The sequence below is a fragment of the Anolis carolinensis genome, chromosome 2 (assembly GCF_035594765.1).
Source record: "Anolis carolinensis isolate JA03-04 chromosome 2, rAnoCar3.1.pri, whole genome shotgun sequence".
Classification (NCBI taxonomy): domain Eukaryota; kingdom Metazoa; phylum Chordata; class Lepidosauria; order Squamata; family Dactyloidae; genus Anolis; species Anolis carolinensis.
The window spans coordinates 206,482,854-206,505,960 of NC_085842.1; the positions used below are offsets into that span (position 1 = coordinate 206,482,854).

Sequence of the window (23,107 nt, forward strand, 5' to 3'; positions counted from 1 at the left end):
GCCGCAAGCCAGTCAAAGTGGCCCCAGTGGTGATCGGCACACTAGGTGCAGTGCCTAAAGACCTTGACCAGCACTTGAAAACAACTGGCGCCAACAAAATTACCCTCTGTCAGCTGCTAAAGGCCACCCTACTCGGATCTGCACACATTATTCACCGATATATGACATAGTCCTAGACACTTGGGAAGTGTCTGACATGTGATTCAATACAACAACCATCATAGTGATCTTGTTAGCTATGTACTAATCTTGTTGTGTATCAAATTAATAATAATAATAATAATAATAATAATAATAATAATAATAATCCAGCATAACGAAATCCAGCATATCTATCTTGTTTGCTGTGTCATACAATATAATAATAATAATAATAATAATAATAATAATAATAATAATAATAATATCTCCTCATTTTAAGTTCTCCAGATATCCCAGTTATTATTGGTAGCAGAGCCAGCAGGCACCCCACTTCCCTATCTACTTACCGTGCAGCCATCCTGCAAGGCACTGTATGTAAACCTGCTGTTGCCCTCAGCTCTGATCTCCACATCATTGGATCCCTGGATCAGGAGAGCTTTCTTAAGGTTCCCAGAGGCCTCGTCCATGTAGGCAATGCTGTTCTTGCAGTGGTAGGTGAGGTTCTGTGAGCCTTCCGTTGACAAGAGGCGCAGGAAAGTCATCTGGATGTTGGCAGTGTTAGGAGCCAGGTTGTCATCTCCATAGCTAAACTGAAAAGGAAGGAGGAGAGGCTGAGAAAGGCCGGTATAAAAACAAAAGCAAAGGGAGCAGAAAGCAAACTTTCCCACAAAGACAAAAGGGACTTAGAACAGGAGAAGGAAACCCAAATAAGGAGGTATTTGTCAGGATTTAAATGAGGTAAAATATACAACTGCTCTACTGGACCCAACTATCCTTATACAGTACTTTGTTTTATGCATGTACTGCATTTATATTCCTCCTGTCTCAAACCAACACATATTTATTATACTTATTAGCATTTATTTATACAGCCCCATCAATGTACGTGGTGTTTAAAAAGGAAAACAGCCAAAAACAATGGAATGCAATCTAATAGATAGCTGTATATGCATACACACAGTGGGAAAGAAGGAATTACACAATATGAAACCATATAAATAAAACAATTTTTTAAAAATAGAATAGCATATGAAGCAAACTCACCAAAACATGTAATCGGAATGTACAAGATTAAAAAGCAATATTAAAATAAACTTCCTTGAAAATACGAAAGTTTTTAGTTGAGATTTTAACTAGGTTACTGTGAGCTTTCCAGGCTGTATGGCCATGTTCCAGAAGCATTTTCTCCTGACGTTTCACCCACATCTATGGCAGACATCCTCAGAGGTTGTGAGGTCTCTTGGAAACTAAGCAAGTGGGGAATGTTCAGGGTGGGAGAAAGAACTCTTGTCTGTTTGAGGCAAGTGTGAATGTTGCAATTGGCCACCTTGATTAGCACTGAATGGCCTTTCAGATTCAAAGCCTGGCTACTTACTGCCTGGGGGGAATAATTTGTTGGGAGGTGTTAGCTGGCACTGATTGTTTCATTTCTGGAATTCCCCTATCATCTTTATTTACTGTCCTGATTTTAGAGTTTTTAAATACTGGTAGTCAGATTTTAACTGTTTATTTTTAATACAATCAATATGTAATTCTATTTGAATGTTTGTATCTTTTTATGTTTTAAATGGTATTGTGTTGGATTTATGGTAAGCCGCTTTGAGTCTCTTTCTTAGAGAGAAAAAGCAGAATATAACAACCACCACCACCACCACCACCACAATAATATAATATCAGTGAAGGAACGATCCACAAATTTCAGGGCAGCAATTCTAAGACTACGAGGAAAAGATGAAGCTGAGCCAAGGAAGAAGAAAGCCCCGACTGGGTAGAAAGCAAAAATTCCTGGTTCTGTCCAGGGCCACTTACGTGGAAACCTCCATTGATGGTCTCTCCAAACCAGACATGCTTCTTATCCTTGCTCTTGCTTGTCCACCAGTTCTTCTTGGGAATGCTACTAGGCTTGGGATAGACACAAGTCTCTCCAGTCTCCATATTGCAGAAAACCTTGATAGCATCCAAAGTGCAGCCCTGGTTAGGATCAATCCAATAGTCACCTGCAAAATTGAGAAAGATGTAGTCAGAACAATATCTCATTAGACATACATTTAATATTTCTTACTCTCACAATTGGTGTGGAATTTGCATGACCACTGCCTCTCCTTTCCTATTCTTTTCTATGGCACATACCAAACAGAGAACTTGATCAGCAACTGAACACACTAGAGAGGATTGGGGAAAATTCAACATGATTTATAGGAGTTGTAGGTACTGAGATGTATGGTTCACCTGCAATCTAAGAGCACTCTGGACTCCACCAACAATGGAGCTGGAACTAACTTGGCACACAGAATCCCCATGACCAACAAAAAAAAAAATTAGAGGTCTCTTGAAGAATTTACAGGAGTTGTAGTTCAGCTACATCCAGAGCACATTATGAACCCAAACAATGATAGATCTGGACCAAACTTGGCATGTATACCCAATATGCCCAAATTTAATACTGGTGGGTTTTGTGGGGAATGGGTCTTGATATTTTGGAGTTGTAGGTACTGGAATTTATAGTTCACTTGCAATCAATGAGCAATTTGAACTCCATCAAAGATGGAATTGTACACAGAGCCCCCATGATCAGCAAAAAAACACTGGAGGTCTTTGCGGAAAATTCACTTTGATTTGGGGGAGTTGTAGTTCACCTACATCCAGAGAGCACTGTGAACTCAAACACCAATGCATCAGGACCAAACTTGGCACACATACCTGATATGCCAAAATTTGATTACTGGAGGAGTTTGGGGGGAATTGACCTTCCTTTCTGGGAGTTGTAGCTCACCCACAACCAGAGAAACGGTGACTTCCACCGATGACGGACCTGGACCAAACTTGGCACACAGAACCCCCATGACTAACTCAACCTCCTGGAGGGGTTTGAGGGGACTGACTCACCATGGTGGGAGTTGTAGTTTACCCTATAGCCAGAGAGCACACTGAACCCCACCAATGATACATCCAGAGCAAACTTCACCAACATAACAAACTTTCAAGTACTGATGGAATTTCACGGGGTTAACCTGGCATGATGTCAGTTGTAGTTAATCTACAATTTTATACAATTAAAACATTTACTTTTTCAAATAACCTGAGCAACACTGGGTACCCAAGTTAATAAATAGATAAATCAGCAAAAAAAATCAGCAAATTATTCTGGACACTCTTTTGGTTGTTGCTTTTGATTTTTAAAGCAACAACTAAAAAGTGATTGTTAAAATGCAGTCGTCTGATTTTCATACTGTATTATTGCTCTGCAAACATACGTCTTATTGACTGCCTGTGGATCAAAATATTTCAATCTCTCTATTATTTGGTTACTTTAGTCAGATCTCTGTCATAAATGGGAATTTCCGTTTTGATATTTAAGGTGCGTAGATAGATTTGAGATAAATAAAAAAGTGGTATATTTGATGCAAGGGACAGAAGTGGTGCCTGCTGACTTCAAGGGCAAAAACAGAGCTCTCCATGTGGATCCCCAAAGCCAGTCTCCATGCCTTCAGAAGGGACAACAAGGCTGATGGCAGGAACCAGAAGTGTTGACAAATTCTTGCCACAAGGTCTAGCAAGCACATGCCCTGAGTGATGAAAGGCACAGTCTTCTCTAGGTTCATTGTTATGTTTCCAAGCAGCAAAAAGCCAGTGTGTATCCCCCTTTCAAATCAGACATTATCAAGTCCCAATAAGACTCACCACTCTTCCATTCAGGGTGGCAGAGTTTCAGGTCACGGCAGGTACGAGCTGGGTTTTTCCTGCTGCCTTCTGGACTTCGGATGCTTTCAATCTGGTTGTTCAGGGACTTCAGGGTAGCGTCGACCTCAACATCATGCTGCCTCAGGTTACCAGAAGATTGGTCATCTCGCATGTAACGGAGAGGATCAGGGCCTTTCTCCCTCCCGCCCAGGCCAGCAAAGGCTGACATGTCAATACCAGGACCAGGAGGGCCGGGAGGACCAGGAGGTCCAGGATTTCCAGGAGGACCCTGCAGGGTAGAAGGAAAGGGGATAGTCCTGTAATGCTTGCTGCTGAACAAACAGTTATTCTCTCTATGTCATTTCTACAAGATTTCCCTATACCAAAAATATAAATATATGAAATATTTATGTATTTTAAATATTTAAATATAAAATATTTAACTGGAATTATCAGATATTGACTGGAGATCAGCATCTAGCTCACATCTCCATACATCAATTTAAGAAGGAAATAAAATCAAGTTTTCCAATGTCTTTATTAGGCAAGGGGCTGCTGTGATATTAGTATGTAAGAGAGCCAGGGAAATAACTAGTGTGCACAACAGATACCAATGCTTACTGGGCATTCCCAATGTCCTCCTGGACACTTGCTAGAGAGTGTTGGTGTACATTGGCAGAGTCCGAGGTGCTTTAGGACACAGACTATGCTGATACGGATCTTCACTATTCATCATATAGGTAAGTATGCACAAAATTGTGCAATGTAACCACAATATAAAATTAAGGTAAAGGTTTTCCCGACGTTAGGTCCAGTCATGTCTGACTCTGCGGGTTGGTGCTCATCTCCATTTGTAAGCCAAAGAGCTGGCATTGTCCATAGACATCTCCAAGGCCATGTGGCTGGCATGACTGCATGGAGTACCGTTACCTTCCCGCCGGAGTGGTACCTATTGATCTACTCACATTGGCATGTTTTCGAACTGCTAGGTTGGCAGGAGCTGGAGCTAACAGTGGTCGCTCACGCTGCTCCCAGGGTTTGAATCTTACCAGGATAATATTTATTCATACTTAAAGTGGACCAAGACACAGTCCTGATGACTAAAAAAAGCTCTGTATTTTTTCAGCAGGAAGATGGTTCAGGCTGTCCCCAAATAATGAAAATGAAGGATAACTGACTATTTCATCCTCAGATATGATGTACCATACTTTACATTTACACCTTTCTCTGGCTACTTACAGCAGGGCCAGTTTCACCACTACGACCACGTGGACCAGGAGGACCAATTGGACCAGGCATCCCGTTGGAGCCATCTTTGCCAGAGGGGCCAACAGGGCCTGGGGGACCCTAGAAAAGAAGCAGAAGGGACACATTAGAACCAAACTGCCCATGAAGACAGGTGTGTGCAATTGACAGAACCATTGAATAGCTGGTGTTTTCCAAGATAATCTCCATAATAATTGAATCCGCTACTCAGTATGCCCATATGCTTTTGGGAAGGAGGGACTTGTGAATGTAATTTACAGAGAACAACCCTCAGCAATTAGCCAAGAAGGAATTATGAACATAATGGCATTTCTAACATTATCTAGAAGAATCCCAAAAGCAAATATATCCACTGGGGTTCCTTCCACCTCCTCACAAAACATATAAATACAATGTCTTTTGGGGATCAGTCAAACTTATTCCCTCACTCCCCTTACAATTTCTTGGTTGTTCTTTAAAGTGTCAGAAGAGGCTTGAAAACATACTGCAAGTCACTTCTGGTGTGAGAGAATTGGCCATCTACAGAGATGTTGCCCAGGGGATGCCCGGATGTGTTACCATCCTGCTAGGAGGCTTCTCTCATGTCCCTGCAAGCTAGAGCTGGCAGACAAGAGCTCACCCCACCTCGTAGATTCAAACCAACAACCTTCAGGTCAGCAACCCAACCTTTAGTTCAGCAGTTCAGCCGCCACAAGGATTTAACCCATTGCACCACCATTCGTTAAATATGGAGAGCTGCTCTGGTCTTTCCTTAGGTTCTCTCCTTTCAAATGTATGTATTTATTCCCAAACCTATCAGCAGCAAAAATTCTATGCCAAACAATCCTAAATTTTATCAACTGAAAAGAATAAACCCCCACTTTGCAGGACGTTTGGTGAACACAGATATTCTGCAGTAGATCCAAATACCTGTAATGATGTAATTGTCCCTGTACTTCAGGTAAGGAAATGGGGTTTCTAGAAAGTGGACTTACCCTGGGGCCAGAGGGACCAGAAGGACCACTTGCCCCTTGATCTCCAGAAGGACCCTAAGGAAGAGAGAAGAAAGAGTGCATGGTGTAATCCCAACTTTTCAAGTATATCTCTACAAAAGGTTCCTCTTGTTTATAGAAAATAGCTTCAGAGACATAGATTTCTATATTTCACTTGGGATGTGTATGTTAATAAAATACGAGCTGGTTGGCCAAGAATCTCTTGTACATCTGCCATGGGGTCCTTGCACATTGCAGAGACTAATATGGGACAACTGGGTAGCACTGTTGAGCCTCACTATCATTCTTATGATGACAAGTACCATGAAGAACACATTTCAGCCTAGTCTCGCTGGGGAAGTCAGGCAGCGAAGCACAAATTGCCTCCCTGAGGAACTTGCCCACCGACATACTTTTGTTGAGAAATTGCTATTAAGCTTCCAAAGGTCCTCAGATTTTCCTAGAACAGTTTGATATCACTAGTCTTCCTAGGTGTGAATATACAAGTCTTAGTAGAGAGAAAGAGCTTGGAAAAGTTTCATTTTGGGACAACAACATCCAGAATCCCCCATCCAGTGTAGTCAAGTGCTGGGAGATTCTGGTGCTATAGTCCAAAAGTTAACATTCCACAAGTTTGGAAATAGTTATTTTCTGCATTAAGAATCCATGTTTTAAATTCTTACTACTGCAGGTAGGGACAAAATTGGGAATTCCCTACAGGCCACAACAAACTTAGAAAGTCTGTGGCTAGATTCTGCCCTGGGATGTGATGAACCAAAACTTACAGGAGGTCCAGGAAGACCCTGAAGACCAGTGAATCCTCTGTGTCCCTTCAGACCACGCTCTCCTGCCTCGCCAGCTTCACCCTTGTCACCACGAGGACCTTGTGGACCCTAAAAAGAGAAAGAGAGCAGAAGGTGCAGTCAGGGCAACAGGCATAGGTGCAAAGTTCAGCACAAAAAGTCTAACAAGATGATATTTTGGAGCTTTTGTCCAAACGTGTGATGCCTGCATATCTGAACTCTGCCTAAACAGTTATTGGCATAACCAGACAGGAATGCCCAGATTATACTCACTTCTGATTGGCCTTCATCTCTATGCACTGATGTCACAAATGGTCTGATGCCACAAAGACATCCTGTGCCTGAAACAAGTTCAGACAAGTAATAGGCTGCTATCACACATCTGCCCTGATGTCTTGCCACCACTGGGAGAAAGACTGACCACTAAAGATGCAAAAGTTTTCATTCTGCATTCCAGATTCCATGGGGTGAGTAAGGCTGAAGCAAACAAACTGTCCTAGAGCACACTCGAAGAATGGAATTTAGAAGGATGCTTCTGCATTTGCAGAGTAGGAGAACAATGAAATCCTCTTGGGAACCTAAGTCTTTGTAAGTGGACTTATGTCTGTGAGAAGTAGAATTGGGCAGTTCCCTGACATCCATATTGTCTGTATCTAGTAAAGAGCTGCTATTATGCTACTACATAGGGGCGTTGGCGAAATGACCGATGTGCATCAGAACTGATGCACATGGGACCAATGCACACTATCCCATTGTGCCTTAGAACACCAGTTAGAGAATGCTGATCACTGGGGCATCAAGGCACTCTTGCCAGTGTCCTGTTATAGAATCATAGAATCATAGAGTTGGAAGAGACCTCATGAACCATCCAGTCCAACCCCCTGCCAAGAAGAAGGAAAATCGCATTGAATGCACCAAATTCGCATTCAAATTTTTATCTCTTCACAATTCATTAGTGTCACTGCTATGTAGCTAAGTAAACATGACATAGACTATAATTTAGGATTCCATTCTTGGTTCCTATTTTAGGTTTTTTTTAATGTGTGTCAAGAGCGACTTAAGGAACTGTAAGTCACTTCTGGTGTGAGAGAATTGGACATATGCAGGGACGTTGTCCAGGGGATGCCCGGATGTTTTACCATCCTTGTGGGAGGCTTCTCTCATGTCCCTGCATGGGGAGCTGGAGCTGACAGAGGGAGCGCTTCTGCACTCTCCTCGGATTCGAACCGGCAACCTTCAGGTCAGCAACCCAACCTTCAAGTCAGCAGTCCTGCCAGCACAAGGGTTTAACCCATTGCACCACCGAGGGCTCTCAACTGTCCATAACATATACAGGAGTGCAGGAGAAATAAGGTGAAGCAAAAGAGAAATACTCACAGGCATGCCACGTGCCCCTGCAGGGCCAGCTGGACCCAATGGACCTTGAGCACCCTAGGGAAACAGAAATGCAGGTTATGGACTCATCATGCCTTCTGCACCTTGCATGAGTTCAAAGGCTTTGACCCTCAGAACTGATCAACACAATTGGGAGACATCCATTTCATTACACAGGATTTTCACCTGCAAAGACTAAACCCAGTCACATAGCAACGTAAGGGATGAATGGATATCTGCAGCAGAAAATCCTCCAGATTGGAAAGGGTAAGACGTTCTTCACACACAGACACTATGTAGATTACAAAGGAAGAGGACCAGTGATGTATGAAGGAAATCAAGAGAGGGAGGGAGGGAGGGAGGGAGGGAGGGGAGGGGAGGAGAGGAGAGGAGAGGAGAGGAGAGGAGAGGAGAGGAGAGGAGAGGAGAGGAGGAGAAGGTGTATGAGAGAAACAGAGCAAGGAAAGAAAAACCCACAAAGAGAGCCCGCCCAAAGAGAGTTGATAGAGCATTGCCCTAGACATATTGCAAAACAGAGCTGGAGAACAGAGAAAGCAGGGGGCAGCAGCCAGCTATATATTCTCATAGTCACTAATTTAGCAAGATCTAATGGAAATAAAGAGGGAGAATACTAAACTAAATCTCTCTGACATGCTATTTAGTGTACTTAGTGGGAAAATCCAGATTTTTTTCTCAGACAATACGTGTAATTAACCAGTCAAGAGATGAGAAATTTATTTAACATGCAACTGGGAAAAAATGTATATGCATGGATCTAGGAGATCTAGGATGTGGCTGCTCATGCAAAAACCAAATGTCCGAAGACATACTGCTGGGAAATTGTGGAATTAGAACAGTTTTCTAGAACCAAGAACTTCCTTTTTTTGTGATATCATTAAAAAGGACTGCAGAAATAGAAACAAGCACATGAAATTTACAGGCACAGCAAATATTGAAATATTTGATCAATACTTGTAAACAGATGAAGGGAAAGCTGAGATGTTATAGGTTATAAGGAGTGTGATTTCTACAGCTAAACCACTGAACACTTCAGGTAATGCCATTTCACAGGGTTATTGGACACTTACTGATTCGCCTCTGTCTCCTTGTTTGCCAGTTGGTCCAACAGGGCCTGGAGAGCCAGGTGGGCCAGGAGCACCAGGGCCACCAGCAGGACCAGTCTCACCACGATCACCCTGTCGGGGGACAAAGTTGAAAGGTCACATCACATGTATGCAAAAAAAAAAAAAAAAAAAAACCTGAGGGACAATAAGCCAATAGAGTGAAATCTCCACACCTGCAGTTTTGACTTAAAATATTTTCCTTAGGAATCTTTAAGTCTTCTAGTGTGACTCAATGGTCAACTCCCCCTAGCGGGAGGACCTAGAGATTTCTAGAGGGCACATCCCTGTAGGAATCTCTAGGTCATCCAGTGCAATGCTGTGTTCAGCTTCCAGTGGACATTGAGTGCAGAAGACTTATAACTTCCCAGATAAATCTTCTTTATTTGGGGTTTTTCTCTTTCACTGAGATCCTATGTCGCTAACCCCAGGAAAGGTGGAGGACAGACTGTACATCTCACACAACCACTGTGTTGTTTGGTTTCATGGCATGAGAAGAAAAAGCAAAATACGGAGGCTGAAGAAAAAGGTTTTCAAAAAGTTTTGGGCAACAGGTATGGAGAAACTTTACTCTTATACATGGACAACACAATGTCAGAGGATGGAGGGAAACTTAACCCATCTGTCTCTGTCTCTGTCTCTTTGTCTCTCTCTCTCTCTCACCTTGGATTTTCATTTTGTAATCAATGTAAACATTGTAAGTAAATGGTAGTATGCCCTGATTGAATAGTAAACACTCAGTTTGTTTTGCAGATTATTGTCTCATAGTTCCGGCTTCATTTAAAAAATTAGGAAGCATTGTACAAGGGATGCATGAAAAACTGTTGGTATGAAGACCTGTGAAGCTGGACGGGGGAGGAAGCAATGCAGAGGGACAAGCATTCAGCCCTCCTCATATGGTCTTTGCAATGAGATTCCAACCAGATTGCTGTGTGATATCCATACAAAGATTACTTTTTAGAAGACAGTGAAGAGCAGACATCAATGTTTGGAAAGTTACTGGCCAGGTAAGAGGGCAATGGGTAAGGCGAATGGCACAGTCCTTGAACTAGGCATCTCCCAACAGCAGCTAATGTCCCTTTAGAGTTGACACTTACTTTCACTCCAGCAGAACCATCTCTTCCAGGGGGACCATCTGCACCAGGATTGCCCTAATAATGAGAAGAATGGGAGGCAGTTATTTCTTTGCAGCCAAAGAAGTGGCTGAACAATCTTTTGGACAAAGCATAGTAACAGCTTGGAAAATGACCCCAAAAATTCCCAGCTTAGAGTCTCCCCCCAGCAGCTGCCCCTGATGAAACACCTTGGCATTCTTTTTTATCCTTCCCCAAATATTTATTTATTTATCCCAAACTCTTATCTTATTTTGCAGGAAAATCTTTATTTTCAAACTTTGGCAACAGGTTTGATAGAACTGGTCCAGATGAGCAGTGTGTATGAGCGCGCACGCATACAAACATATTCCATGCACCTAAGTAACTGGATTGCTTATCCACAAAAGCAACACAACAATACATCTTTTCAGATTATAAGGCGATACACAACTTCTTGTCATTTTACTGCAATTGGCTAATATGGCAAGCTCTTTGCAAGGTGGTAAACTCATTCATTTAGATTTGTTCCATCCTGAGACACCAAAAGGGAAATACTATACTGTATATATTATATATATATATATTTGTTTTTGAACTTCTGATATAGATAGTTAGGCAGCAGATGAAAGATAGACTTCACATTCAATAGAAGTTTCCCCTTCTCCACTTTGTTTTCCATGACCCACATCTAACAGGCTGGTGATGCATTGCTCACCTCACGTCCAGGTTCACCAGAGGGACCAGTCAGACCAGGGGGGCCAACGGGGCCAGGGGGGCCTCTGTCACCAGGACCACCAGAAGCTCCTTGTTTGCCAGGCTCACCCTGGGGGACAAGAACAATTCAGGTAAGAAGGGGGCCTTAGATGCAAGATAAAGCTGTCAAATTCAATTTCATTCAGGTTAGCATCTTCCCACTGTTAATCTTGCTCCATTCTATTCCACATCTGACAGCACATTCGTCCATTCATATAAAAATTCATTTTGTGTTCATATACTTATTTTTCAAAATGTAGATATTTTTATACAATAAATTCTGAGTTAACTACGGTATGGGGATTGGTAGTTTTGGCTGCTTGAGAGTTACTATTAACAACAGGTATAACAAATAAAGGTAAAGATTTTCCCCTGACGTTAAGTCCAGTCATGTCTGACTCTGGGGGTTGGTGCTCATCTCCATTTCTAAGCCGAAGAGCCGGCATTGTCTGTAGACACCTCCAAGGTCATGTGGCCGGCATGACTGCATGGAGCGCCGTTACCTTCCTGCCGGAGCGGTACCTATTGATCTACTCACATTGGCATGTTTTCAAACTGCTCGGTTGGCAGGAGCTGGAGCTAACAGCGGCCGCTCCCGCCGCTCCCGGGGTTTGAACCTGGGACCTTTCAGTCTGCAAGTTCAGCAGCTCAGTGCTTTAACACACTTCGCCATCAGGGCTCCAAATACTATACCCCATATTGCACCATGCCATAAACCTTGTATTGTCTTGATATAAATATTGCTATATAGTAATTAAAGGCCAATTGACAAAGAACAAACTTAATATAATACAGTTTTACTGTACTATAAAAACCTATTTGTGAATGCAATATGCAATTTTAGTTAATTTTTTTTACAGTTGCTTGAGAGTTCTGGTTGCTCAAGTTCTGGTTAATGGAGAGTCTACTGTAGACATTTTTTCAAGATTATTCAGTTTTCAAGTAGTTTTTCAATTGAAGAAAGCATGTCTGTACATTTTTATACAAAGTACCATATTTCACCACATAATAGTTGCACTCCCCCTTTTCGAAAAAGGGGGCGTGGCTATTTTGTGGTGAAAATTTGGAGACCTAAGGGGCCTCCCACTCCTGGCAGCCAAGGGAGACCCAAAGGACTCCCCTGCTGGTGCATGCAGGAAAACAAAGCCTATGGGGTCTCCCGAGGAACTGCAGCTCTCCTTTGCAGGCATGTGAGAAGCCTGCTCACCAGACTTCACACCTGCCAGCCAGAGCCAGCACCTGAGGGAAGCCTTCTAGCTTTCACACTTTTACCCAAGGTTATCTAGTGAGTTTACATAGCTGAGTGGAAGCTCAAAGCCTTATCTCAGAAGTCATAGTCAATGCTCAAATCACTATACCACATGCTGGCACTCTTTTACATTTCATCAAATTGTCAGTCCTTATTTTTTTATCCCTTCTGGGTCAGGCATTTCCACCGTCTCTTTGATGATATAGTATCAAATGATCTGGGTCCTGACAGATAGTGTGACCAAAATATGCATATATGATATGTGGTATGAATGAGAGGAATGAATGAGTTAGTACATTTGAAGACACCAGTATGAAGACTAATGCTGCAAACCATTAACTACCTGCACAGGAATTGTAATTAAAACCTGCTAATGAGACCTGAAATAGTTGACCTGCCCGGCAAACTGTGATAAGAACTGCGACTGATAAGAGAAATGTTTACATCTGTTAACATCTGTCAACATTTGCTAACTTGATGAACTTTTGGGGCAGAGCTACTTGTGTTTTGCTAACACCAATCAAGAGGAATCAACATCTGGTCCAGGAAACTGAGGATATTCCAGGATGGAAGACGTCTATCACTCATTTACAACTTTGGGACAACATCATCAGCAAAATATTGCTATATAAGTGACCTTATGACAGTCCAGAAGGTGTGACAGACAGCGACGCTGTTCACCCGCCATGCTCAGTGGAGATGGTGTACTTGGGAGTGGCAGATATGCTCTGGGAAAGCAGGATTCTGTTCACTGTTTGGGGCCTCCTTTTCTCATGGGAAGAGAAAAGAGTGCGTTTTGAAGTCATGGTCTTTTTGAAGTTTTGGCGTTTTGGCATTTTGCAACTATGTCTCTTGGCAGGCAGCAGTGGAAGCTGGGTCTGGCCTAAGCAGGTACTTCTCCAAGAAGGGAGAAAGAATATGGTAATATTTGTGTGCATGAAGATGGATGCATGTTGTGTGTGAATGAAGAATGAAAATGTACCCCCCCCCCTTTGTTTGTTTCTTAGCCAATGTAACTGTAGGTTGTTTGTGAATCCAATGTAGTTGCATAGAATCTGTATGTTTGTATGTCTAAATGTTGTTCTTTGTTCTGCTATACCTCTCAGACTGAAACTGCAATAAAAAGAACCTCTGCTTTAAAGTTATTGAAAAGTTATTCATAACATTTTTGGTGTTAGAAGTGGGATATTCTGTTCAGTCTGAGCAGGATGTTTTAACTTTTGTTGTAAAAGTCTTTATGACAAATTGGCGTAGTCGGCAGGATATTCTTTTCAGTGAAAGAGATTGACAATAGAAGCAAGGGACTTCGTCCACTTCAGATGTATGTCTTGGGTATTTTTCTCATTTTCCCAATTTGTCAACAGGACAGATCAGACACTGGCCATTTATAGATTAATCCTTCTTTTAAAACAGCAGCACCTGTTTTGTGCAGGGGATGATATGTCTGCAAATCTCAAAAAGCAAAGAGAAGAATCTTGCCTCTCCTTTATGGTATTCATCTGATGAAAACCAGATTTTCCCTACCTCTTCCAATCTTCTTCTATTGACGTTTTGTCTTATTAGGACTGCAGCCTCAGAACAAGTCCTACTATGTGGAATGTGGCAGACATAGGTTTGACCACCTTTGTAGCCTTGTAGATTAGGGATACTGGCCAGGGTAGATCACGTTGGATCATACGGGAAAAACCACTGGCCCTTGATCACAAAAAGGATTTTAGGCTTTATACTGGAAGCAGCTAGAATGAATCTCAAGGGAAAATTATTCATTCCTGCAAATGAGAACTCAGATTTTGTGGCTTTTATTCCTGTTGCTTCTCTTTTGGGGGATAGAGGGAGGTAGCACTTATGCTTGCAACCTGCATTAACACTCTCATCTTAACATCACAGACAAGATGCAGCCCTGCAGATAAGTGAATCTGATACCATATCTCCTACATGACTTTTTCCATTACCATCTTTGCCTGAGGAAGAAGCCAGTGAGCTTCAAAAGCTAGTATAATGCTGGGGTTTTTAAAAACATGTTTTGATTTGACTAATAAAGGCATCACCGGTGTAATTTTGGATTTTGTTTCATGGTAAACACAGTTAGCCCTACATTTTTATATAATGGAAACACACTTTCTTGATGCTTTAAGCACAAATGTAAGAAAAATAAATCAAACATGTCAAGCATCCTACAAAGTGAGAAATTTCAGAGAAAGCCTTTTCGATGCTGGTACTCCAGATGCAAAATTCTATCTACCTGGAAGCCTGATTGACATTACCCTGATTGGCATTATTAACACTCGACTTATTATGGTACCAAATTAAAAATGTGGCTTTTAGTTAAAGCCTTCAGGTCAAAATGATTTTATCTAGGCTGCACATGGTGTGTTGGTATATTATTCAAGATCGTTTTACCCAGTTTAAATGTGTTTTTAAACTGAGAAACTATTTCATATATTTTAATCATGTTATACCTTTGTAATTATGTATTGTTTTAAACTGATTTCAATGTAAAGCACCACCTTGAGATGGTCAAACAAAGGGCTGGATATAAACATTGTAATAAATTTATCCATCAATTAAGCTTAAAAACCTGAAAAGGGAACTAGTTTATGTACAGTAGTGGGAAATGAAATTCCCCCTGACTTTAACACTATAAATCACTTACAGAAGGACCAGGCAGTCCAGGGAAGCCTCTCTCACCACGCTGTCCAGGGAGACCTACAATGCCTCTTTGACCAGCCAAACCTTGAGGTCCAGGTGGGCCATCAGCACCCTGTATGGGAAGAAAAGGCAGAGATAAGAGTTCATTTACAAAAATAAAAATAAAAAATAGCAATCTATGTTTGCAAAAATCAAAACACAAAAGACCAGGTGAGTACTCACAGGAGGGCCATCTTCGCCAGAGTCTCCCTTCTCGCCTGGGGCACCAGCAGGGCCTTGCAAACCAGGGTCACCAGCACGACCAGTTGGGCCTGCATCACCACGAGCACCTTTGGGGCCATCTTTCCCAGCAGCACCTGGTGGGCCAGCAGCTCCAGGATTACCCTGGATGGAAAAGGTATGGAGCAGGTAGAGGACAAAACATGAGATGAGCTCACTTTGGTCTGAAGAAAAGAATGCATTCTAACTTGGGAAATACAAAGACCCCAAAGGATGCCCAAAGACTGATCCACCAGACAGAAATAGTATGTTAATTCCATCAGCTGACCACACATCAAGTAACATAACCACACATCAAGTGCAGAAAATAACTGGGTAGGTTTACGTGGCATGATAGTAATTCAGTTACAATGTGAATTTGTGTGAGCTTTAAAAAATTAAACCTACTTGATATTTCCTAAAGGTTCAAAACCTCCCAGAGGCTATAATGTTGGGGCCTAAAGTTTCTATTTTTAAGAGGAATTACAGATTGCAAATGCTATTAAATCCAATGCCTTGGGTCATCAATGGAGAGACTGAGAATTAACCGGGCAAAAAAGTCTTGATGTTCTCTCCTAAGGACCTTATGGTGGCCAGATGCAAAGGTGGTCCGAATTCCTGCACAACTGTGCCAAAAATTAGAATTATAGCTAGTGTGGCCTCATAAATGCACAAGATGCAAAATCCCTGGTCTTTCTTTCTTTTTCTTTTTTTCTTTTGCATCTGATCACCAAAGGCTACAACCCAGATGGGGATCCAGAACTGCTGCAGTCAAAATCTCCCCCAGGTCCCATGGTAACAAAAAAGCAAAAATTATTAGACCCAATTGAATTATCTGCCCCCTTTACTAGCCTCCATACTGAAGGGTGAGAAAGAAGATGTTAAATGCCTCTTGTAAATTCTCAAGTTCTCAGATTCTCTCAAATCCAGCTGTCCATTCATCAAATAGCATTCCAATGATTTACAGTCTGATAATTCTCAATTGGGATGGACACATGTACACCAATATCTATTTACTGCAACCAATGCTATAGGGGGTCAGACTGAGTTAACTACCTCCATATTGTACCTGGACCATCAAAGGTATCAAACCAATCTGCAATGTGCTTAATTCACCACTTTTAAAATTTCTAGTGAAGATGAGGCTAAAATGCTTTCAACTGTTCATCTCTTTTGGGGTGGTAATGTTATATCCTGCTTTTATCCCAAAAACACATCTCTCTACACTTTCTCTGGCATTTGTATATAGAGATGATGAATAGAGGAAAAAGCCTAGCAGAAGCTCTGCTGATTAGTGTTCTTGATGAACATAATGTCTTCAGGTATTTTAAAGGTCAGGGTAGGTGAGGGAGCAACTCTTTCCACATATAACACTTTATGATCAGGGAGGAGAAACTACTTGAATTCTCTCTGCTTTCTGAAATTAGTTGGGGGACCTCAAGTATGTGCTCTGATTTTTGCACTTCATGTTTAAGGCCTTCTAGGCTTTCTCACCTGCCTTGTTTCATCACCTTTTCTGAATAAACCAGTCTTGTATTAATTGCTGCTACTCCTTTTGATCCTGTCTTGGCTGACTGATTACTGCATTGCTTTAAAACACTCATGGTAGTTTTAAACTGGGTACAGCTTTTATATCTTCATAACCTCAAATATACCTCTAGGTCTAATGATCAGGATATATAGTCCCAAATAAATGAATCAATATAATCTGTATTTTTCCTGTGACCTAAGTACAAGGTTGTTCAAACACTCCCCATAAGCAGAAAAAGAATTTCAGCCTCATTTTCTCATCTTCTTTCACCACTAGATCCTTCTGGCTTTGGATGGTATCAAGCACCCAATTTTGATGTCTATGGATTTAGGTCAGTCTTTCACAATCTGTTCCCTCTGAGTGTATTAGACACTATGATAGCCTTCATTTATATTAATGCTAGCTTAAGTTGATGGAAGTTATAGTTCATTTGGAGGTACCTGATGGAGAAACTTGACATGGGAGTTCTCTGTCCCTTCCCCTTATTGCCTTGATTGTTGTAAAAATGATTCATCCTGATACAATTACCAATTTTTTATCTCTCAAAATGGGTATACAATCTGAATCCACAAAGAGGGCACTCATTCCTTTTTTTGTTTTATACACTAATACACTTAACTATATGCTTCAAGCCTTTAACTAACTTTTGTCTAATAAGACAAAACTGATAAATGGCCTAACAACCTTTCTAGGCTGCATAATCCATTAAAATCCATAACCAATTGAACTTACATTGGGACCTGGTGGTCCCACTCGTCCTGCTGCACCAGGGAATCCAGTGGCACCCTAGGAAAAAAAGGAAAAAAAATACATTGTGAACGAAAAATCTGAGAGGCTGCTATATAGTAAACATTTGAGACCTCACAGAGTGGGTAGGAAGAGAAGTGATATAAAAACTCCCTTGATTTTCAGACTACTTCAGTGCTCCTGTTGGAACTTCACAGAGTTTTTAAAGTATTAAGGAAAACTTGATTGGTGTCTAGAGATCAAATACAGGGCAGACTGACTAAAAGAATCATTTGCTGTTTTTTAACTTGCTCCAACTAAATGCCCAGCAAAACTCAGCAAAAGATTACACAAACCATACATCTTTATGGCTTCCAGCACTGATAGGCAGGGGGAATTCTTCATCAATTGGTTGCTAAATACTGATTGCATGTTTTTAAAGCTCTATTCCGAATCAATCATCCCACCACTATACAGAGCATTGTTCATCTTAATTTGTGGTTGACAGCAACAGACAGGGCAACCAGGTTTGCTAAAAGTATCAAGCAAAGCTGATAGCTGAGCAGCTGTCAAGCTGATGGATGAGTAGCAGACTATGCTGCAGGGAAACCATCCATAAAAGGTGGTACAATTTTTGCTGGAAAAAATGCCAGTTAAAAAAGATGCATTTCATTTATGTGGTTGCTCTTGAAACGAATGTGTAGGTTGTCATGAAGATGTAAAATGCAATTATGAAAATTCTAAAGATACAAATGAATAATCAGATTTACCTGAATAGATTTTATTCTTTTTCAAAGGTGCAAGAGACGGTCTCTGTGAATTTGCCACAGACCAGCACCAATCTGTGGATCACCATTTTGAGTAGCTAGCAATGTCACAGAGCTGTATGGGGTGAGGTATTTGCAAATTGTCCCATCTAAAAACCCTTAAATGAAGATACTAGGACCTGAGCCTGTCAGCTTATATAGGGAAGCTTATGTTCTATCACTGGAGTATCTACAGCAAGGAGTGGAATTTTTTTAAGGACAGAGGTCTTGGACATCTATTACTTTTTTATTGATAGTTTAAATTAATCTATCTCTATTACAGGAACAGGATTTTGACCCTTGCTACCCTGTGATCCTATTACTTTTAAAAAATGTGTCCGCTTTCTCAGTCGCACAGCCATACAAGGCCTAACCTGTACAGATGCTCTCAAAGAAATGCACCCACTCCTCCTTTAACTATTAAACTGAGGTGAAATGGTTGGGTAGAGCAACATTCAAAAAGCATATTTGGGGAGCTAAAAAGGAAATGTATGAAACTGCAGCAAATATAACAATCCCCCCCGATTTGTCCTTCACAAAACACAACTTGAGAGACATAATCCCGAGAGACCAAAATGGAAGAAAATATATCAACACCACAGAATAGCTTTAATGCTATTTAATGGGAAGGTAGAAATACCTGTCTTCAGATATTAGCTCCAGAGCTAAATGGAGAAACGCCTAAGCACTCTCCAAGGTGCTGAAACATGTGACCCTCACAGCTGGTAGTTCAAGGCCTCACTAATACACAGTTCTTTTTAAAACTCTACTGAACCACATAATTATTAACAAGGATAGAAAGTTCATTTCTGCTAATACCAGAAATGCATGTAAGAAAAACAGAAAGGAGGATACCCAAAATTATGGAACCATATTGCAAAATAATAAATTAAAATATAAAGCAAGTTATTCAGAAGGAGATGAAAAAAACCCTACTTACTGGGGGTCCCTGTGCACCACGAGCTCCTTTTGGACCAGTCACACCATTAGGACCCTGCAGGGATAAAGCAAAAAACAGGTTTGGATCGAGGTTTAAAATGATTCTTCTCACTAACTTTAGTCAATTTGCTCTGGAGTACATATTTAAGAGAAACAGGCCTCATCTAATTGAATGATCATTCTGGCTTCCATAGTTATTCTTGACTGCTATGCTGACCTCATGGATCCAATGTGTTTGTGTGCAAGATGTACCTAAAGGAATGGGTCGCCATCTTACAGGGCATTTTTGTGAGAATAAATGAAAGTAGAGTTATTGCAGAGCATGTTGAGTGCTCAACACTACTGCAGAATTCATTTATATCCTTCATCTTGCAACATTTGTACCACAGCTGAGATCTAATCCCTGACTCAGATCATGAAATAAAGTTGGCTAAGCTAAACCCATGAAGTTCTTTGGTATTTTGTTTCTCCATCACAAGCTCAGCTTCTTCAACTAGAGTATTAACTATGGAGGAAACCCCATTTTTGTACAAATTGAGATTCTAACTTGCTGCTACGCTCCCAACCACCTCCAGTAAATCTCCTCCCAAATTACATACCCTGGCTGTGGCACCGTAGAGAGAAGGCAGGATCTCAAAGACCCAACCTAGTCTCTTGCTAGTCACTGAGAGACAGTCCAGGACAAGGAATGCACTATACTGACCTGTGGGCCAGGAGCCCCAGATGGACCTTGAGGGCCTGGAGATCCAGCATCTCCTTTCTGTCCAGATTCACCTTGCTCGCCTTTAGCACCAGGTTGGCCATCAGCACCCTGCAATGTAGAGGAAGACAGAAGGCTCCACCATGAGACAGGTCTCCATGACTATGACAAAATGTCATAGAAGGAAAAGGGGAGTAAGTGCCTTAGAAGTATCAGGCAGTACTTACAGGGGGGCCAGCAAATCCAGCAGGACCAGGAGCACCAGGTTCACCACGGTCACCCTAAAACAAATAGTATGGTCAATAATGGAAACATCCAAAGAACGAAAGAGATCTCACCACTCTGATCTTCTGGATGGCCTTTTTCAAGGATGGCCAGCTTCTGTAGTCTTCAGGATCAGTTCTGTTTTCTGGGAACCAAACTCTGGGACTCTCTCACAGGCAATTATCAGCAATACAATTAGGATCATGCAGCATGACAGAAATCTTTCTGCTCAGTCAGAGCAAAGTCAATGTCTAAGGACCCTGCAAATAGAGCTTCTCTCCAGAGACTGAGTCTTCTGCACTTCTTGAAAGATAGTAATGTCATTGACTAGGTATGCTCCAAGATACCCAAGACTGCAAGAGGCCCTTTTATGTTTCAAAAAGATGTATGAGATGATTTATTCTTTCTACAACCTGAGTAAAATTCAAAAGCAAAACTGAAAGAAAGATAAAGGATTCCTGATTTGGCCTTGCAGGTCATCAGTCGGTGTTAACTGCCCTTTGACATTTTGACTTTGTTGGGTTATGTAGTCAGGCTCTTTTTCTCTTGCATTTAGCATTGAAAGCTAGCCTTTCAGTGATGAGAACTGCAAGTCAATAATAATGGAAGGTCACAGATCAATGAAGGGGCACTAGTACAGCTAAGCCACCTAGCTCTTCTGGCTTTTGCCACATGCTAATCAACTCATTTGAAATATGGTGCTGGAGTAGAATTATATGAATACTTTGCACACTAAAAAGACAAATGAATGGGTCTCAGAGCAAATTAAGGCTGAACCTTTCCTAGAAGCCAAGATGATTAAACTGAAATTGTCATATTTCAGACATATCATGATTCACTAGAAATGCTTGGAAAGGTAGAAGGCAGAAGGAAAAGAGGGGGACCATGTTCTAGATCAGTGGTTTTCAACCTGTGATTCCCCAGATGTTTTGGCCTTCAAGTCCCAGAAATCCTAACAGCTGGTAAACTGGCTGGGATTTATGGGAGTTGACAGTCAAAACATCTGGAGACCCACAGGTTGAGAACCACTAATCTAGACAGACAGACTCAATCAAGGAGGTTTTGGCCTTGAGTCTGCAAGACTTGAAAAGGAATGTTGAAGATAGTATGACTTGGACATCTCTCATTCATGGGATCACTATAAGTCAAAACTGACCTGACAGCAGTTAACAACAACAAAGTACTTCTCTCACAAAGTCCTCCCTCCATTAAACTAGGGCAGCACACACTTTCTCTGGCTGTGAAAGGAAGCCCAATACATGTTTTCCTTTTATGTTATTCCAGGACTTTCTTGAGTCCCTGGCATTAATCTACTGGCCATATCCATTTTCTGAATAATTCAAACTTACAGGGGCCCCACGAGCACCGGCTGCACCAGATGGGCCAGGAGGACCAGCTTCACCCTGAAATGATAGGAAAAAGAAAATGAGAAGCAGGTAAATTATTATATTATAATTCAGAGGTAAATCAAAGGAGCAGAGTCTTGTCTTTACTGAGGATATTCTTTGTTACTGCTAGAGGAGGTACTTCAGGAGAATAGAGAGGATTGGCTGCAAGCTGAATTATGGTTTCTGAGCCCCATTAGCATTACAAAGAAAATGAAACTGAATAATTATCATTATCCTCTTCCATAAAGCATTTAAAACATTTAAGTGCATCGCATAAGTAAACACCACCACCACAGTTCCTGCTCTCTGAAATATTCTGAGACCCAAGAAATAGTTGAAACTCTGGGCTATGAAAACCAGAACAAAACCCGTATTCTACATGGAGATTTTATGGTGATATAAGGATATAAAATACATAGATGTGAGCAGCAGGGTCACACAAAACCTTGGATACAAGGCTACAGAATTCATCCTGTTAAACAATTCTCATCTTCAGATCTCCTAATGAGAATTCTTAATATTATTAGCTCTTTTCTGTGCCAATGAAGAAGGTACTAGATATACAGAAATTCAGTAAGTGGGACAAATTCAATATGTCAGGACCTTCGGTGCAGATCTAAGGTCATCAAATTGCTTCTTCTTCATTATCTTTCAATCACTTCTTTGAATCTAACTCAGACACAGCACAACTCTTCTATATCCATCCTTTGCAGTTCTATAATTGCACTGTCTCCAGTGTCTGCAAAATCCTCCTAGCTCTTTTTCACTAGTGCACACCTATGGCATTAGGCATACCTAATGCACTATAAATGTATATGGACCTTATTCCAGTTTACACAGTCATGGCTTTTAATTAGAGAATGGTTCTAAAGAGTTCTGCTCACTGTAGTTTGATGATGGGGTTGAGAAATCTGCTACAAAGTTGCCCCACCCCCACCCTCAATTACAATATTACAATTCTCAAGCCCCACTAGGGAAAAGAAGTCACTGTGAGACCAGTTAAGAGATAAGTCCATGCTGGAATATGATTTAGTGGCCAACACACTAGTTTGCCTAATGTAGTGTAAGAGTTTCACAGGCTTCCCACATACAGCACCCCAAGACTCATTGCTCCCCTGAGTAACTATTCTGTGGATGATGGGGAACAGATAGGTGGGCTAGGGAAGCATATGTCTGTGCCAGGCAGAACCTGATGGCATTTTGTTCCAAAATTCACATGGGTCCTGGCAAATAATGCATAGGCACTATATTCAGATCTTCCTGTGATATCCTATGCTCTTTGTCAGACACAGAAAGGAAGTTTAGAGGATGTATCATGCTATAAATTGTGAGTCCTGAGAGGCTTGAGATGTTATGCGGTGTGGAACACAATCTCAACCTTCCAATAACCAAA

At 41.3% G+C, this 23,107-nt stretch overlaps 1 protein-coding gene across 2 annotated transcripts in view; it reads right to left on the bottom strand.

Annotated features, from left to right (window-relative positions):
- Positions 1 to 23,107, bottom strand: part of col2a1 (collagen type II alpha 1 chain) — a 101,227-nt gene that overhangs the window by 2,455 nt on the left and 75,665 nt on the right. For both annotated transcript variants that reach the window (XM_008121207.3, XM_062971583.1), the window contains 17 exons: positions 21,676 to 21,729; positions 20,290 to 20,343; positions 20,066 to 20,173; positions 19,364 to 19,417; positions 17,624 to 17,677; positions 15,325 to 15,486; positions 15,107 to 15,214; positions 11,167 to 11,274; positions 10,455 to 10,508; positions 9,325 to 9,432; positions 8,240 to 8,293; positions 6,845 to 6,952; positions 6,063 to 6,116; positions 5,062 to 5,169; positions 3,823 to 4,111; positions 1,951 to 2,138; positions 489 to 731 (listed from right to left, as the gene is read on the bottom strand). In XM_008121207.3, coding sequence (XP_008119414.1) covers positions 489 to 731; positions 1,951 to 2,138; positions 3,823 to 4,111; positions 5,062 to 5,169; positions 6,063 to 6,116; positions 6,845 to 6,952; positions 8,240 to 8,293; positions 9,325 to 9,432; positions 10,455 to 10,508; positions 11,167 to 11,274; positions 15,107 to 15,214; positions 15,325 to 15,486; positions 17,624 to 17,677; positions 19,364 to 19,417; positions 20,066 to 20,173; positions 20,290 to 20,343; positions 21,676 to 21,729 — 1,908 coding nt within the window. The remainder of the gene's footprint in view (positions 1 to 488; positions 732 to 1,950; positions 2,139 to 3,822; positions 4,112 to 5,061; positions 5,170 to 6,062; positions 6,117 to 6,844; positions 6,953 to 8,239; positions 8,294 to 9,324; positions 9,433 to 10,454; positions 10,509 to 11,166; positions 11,275 to 15,106; positions 15,215 to 15,324; positions 15,487 to 17,623; positions 17,678 to 19,363; positions 19,418 to 20,065; positions 20,174 to 20,289; positions 20,344 to 21,675; positions 21,730 to 23,107) is intronic.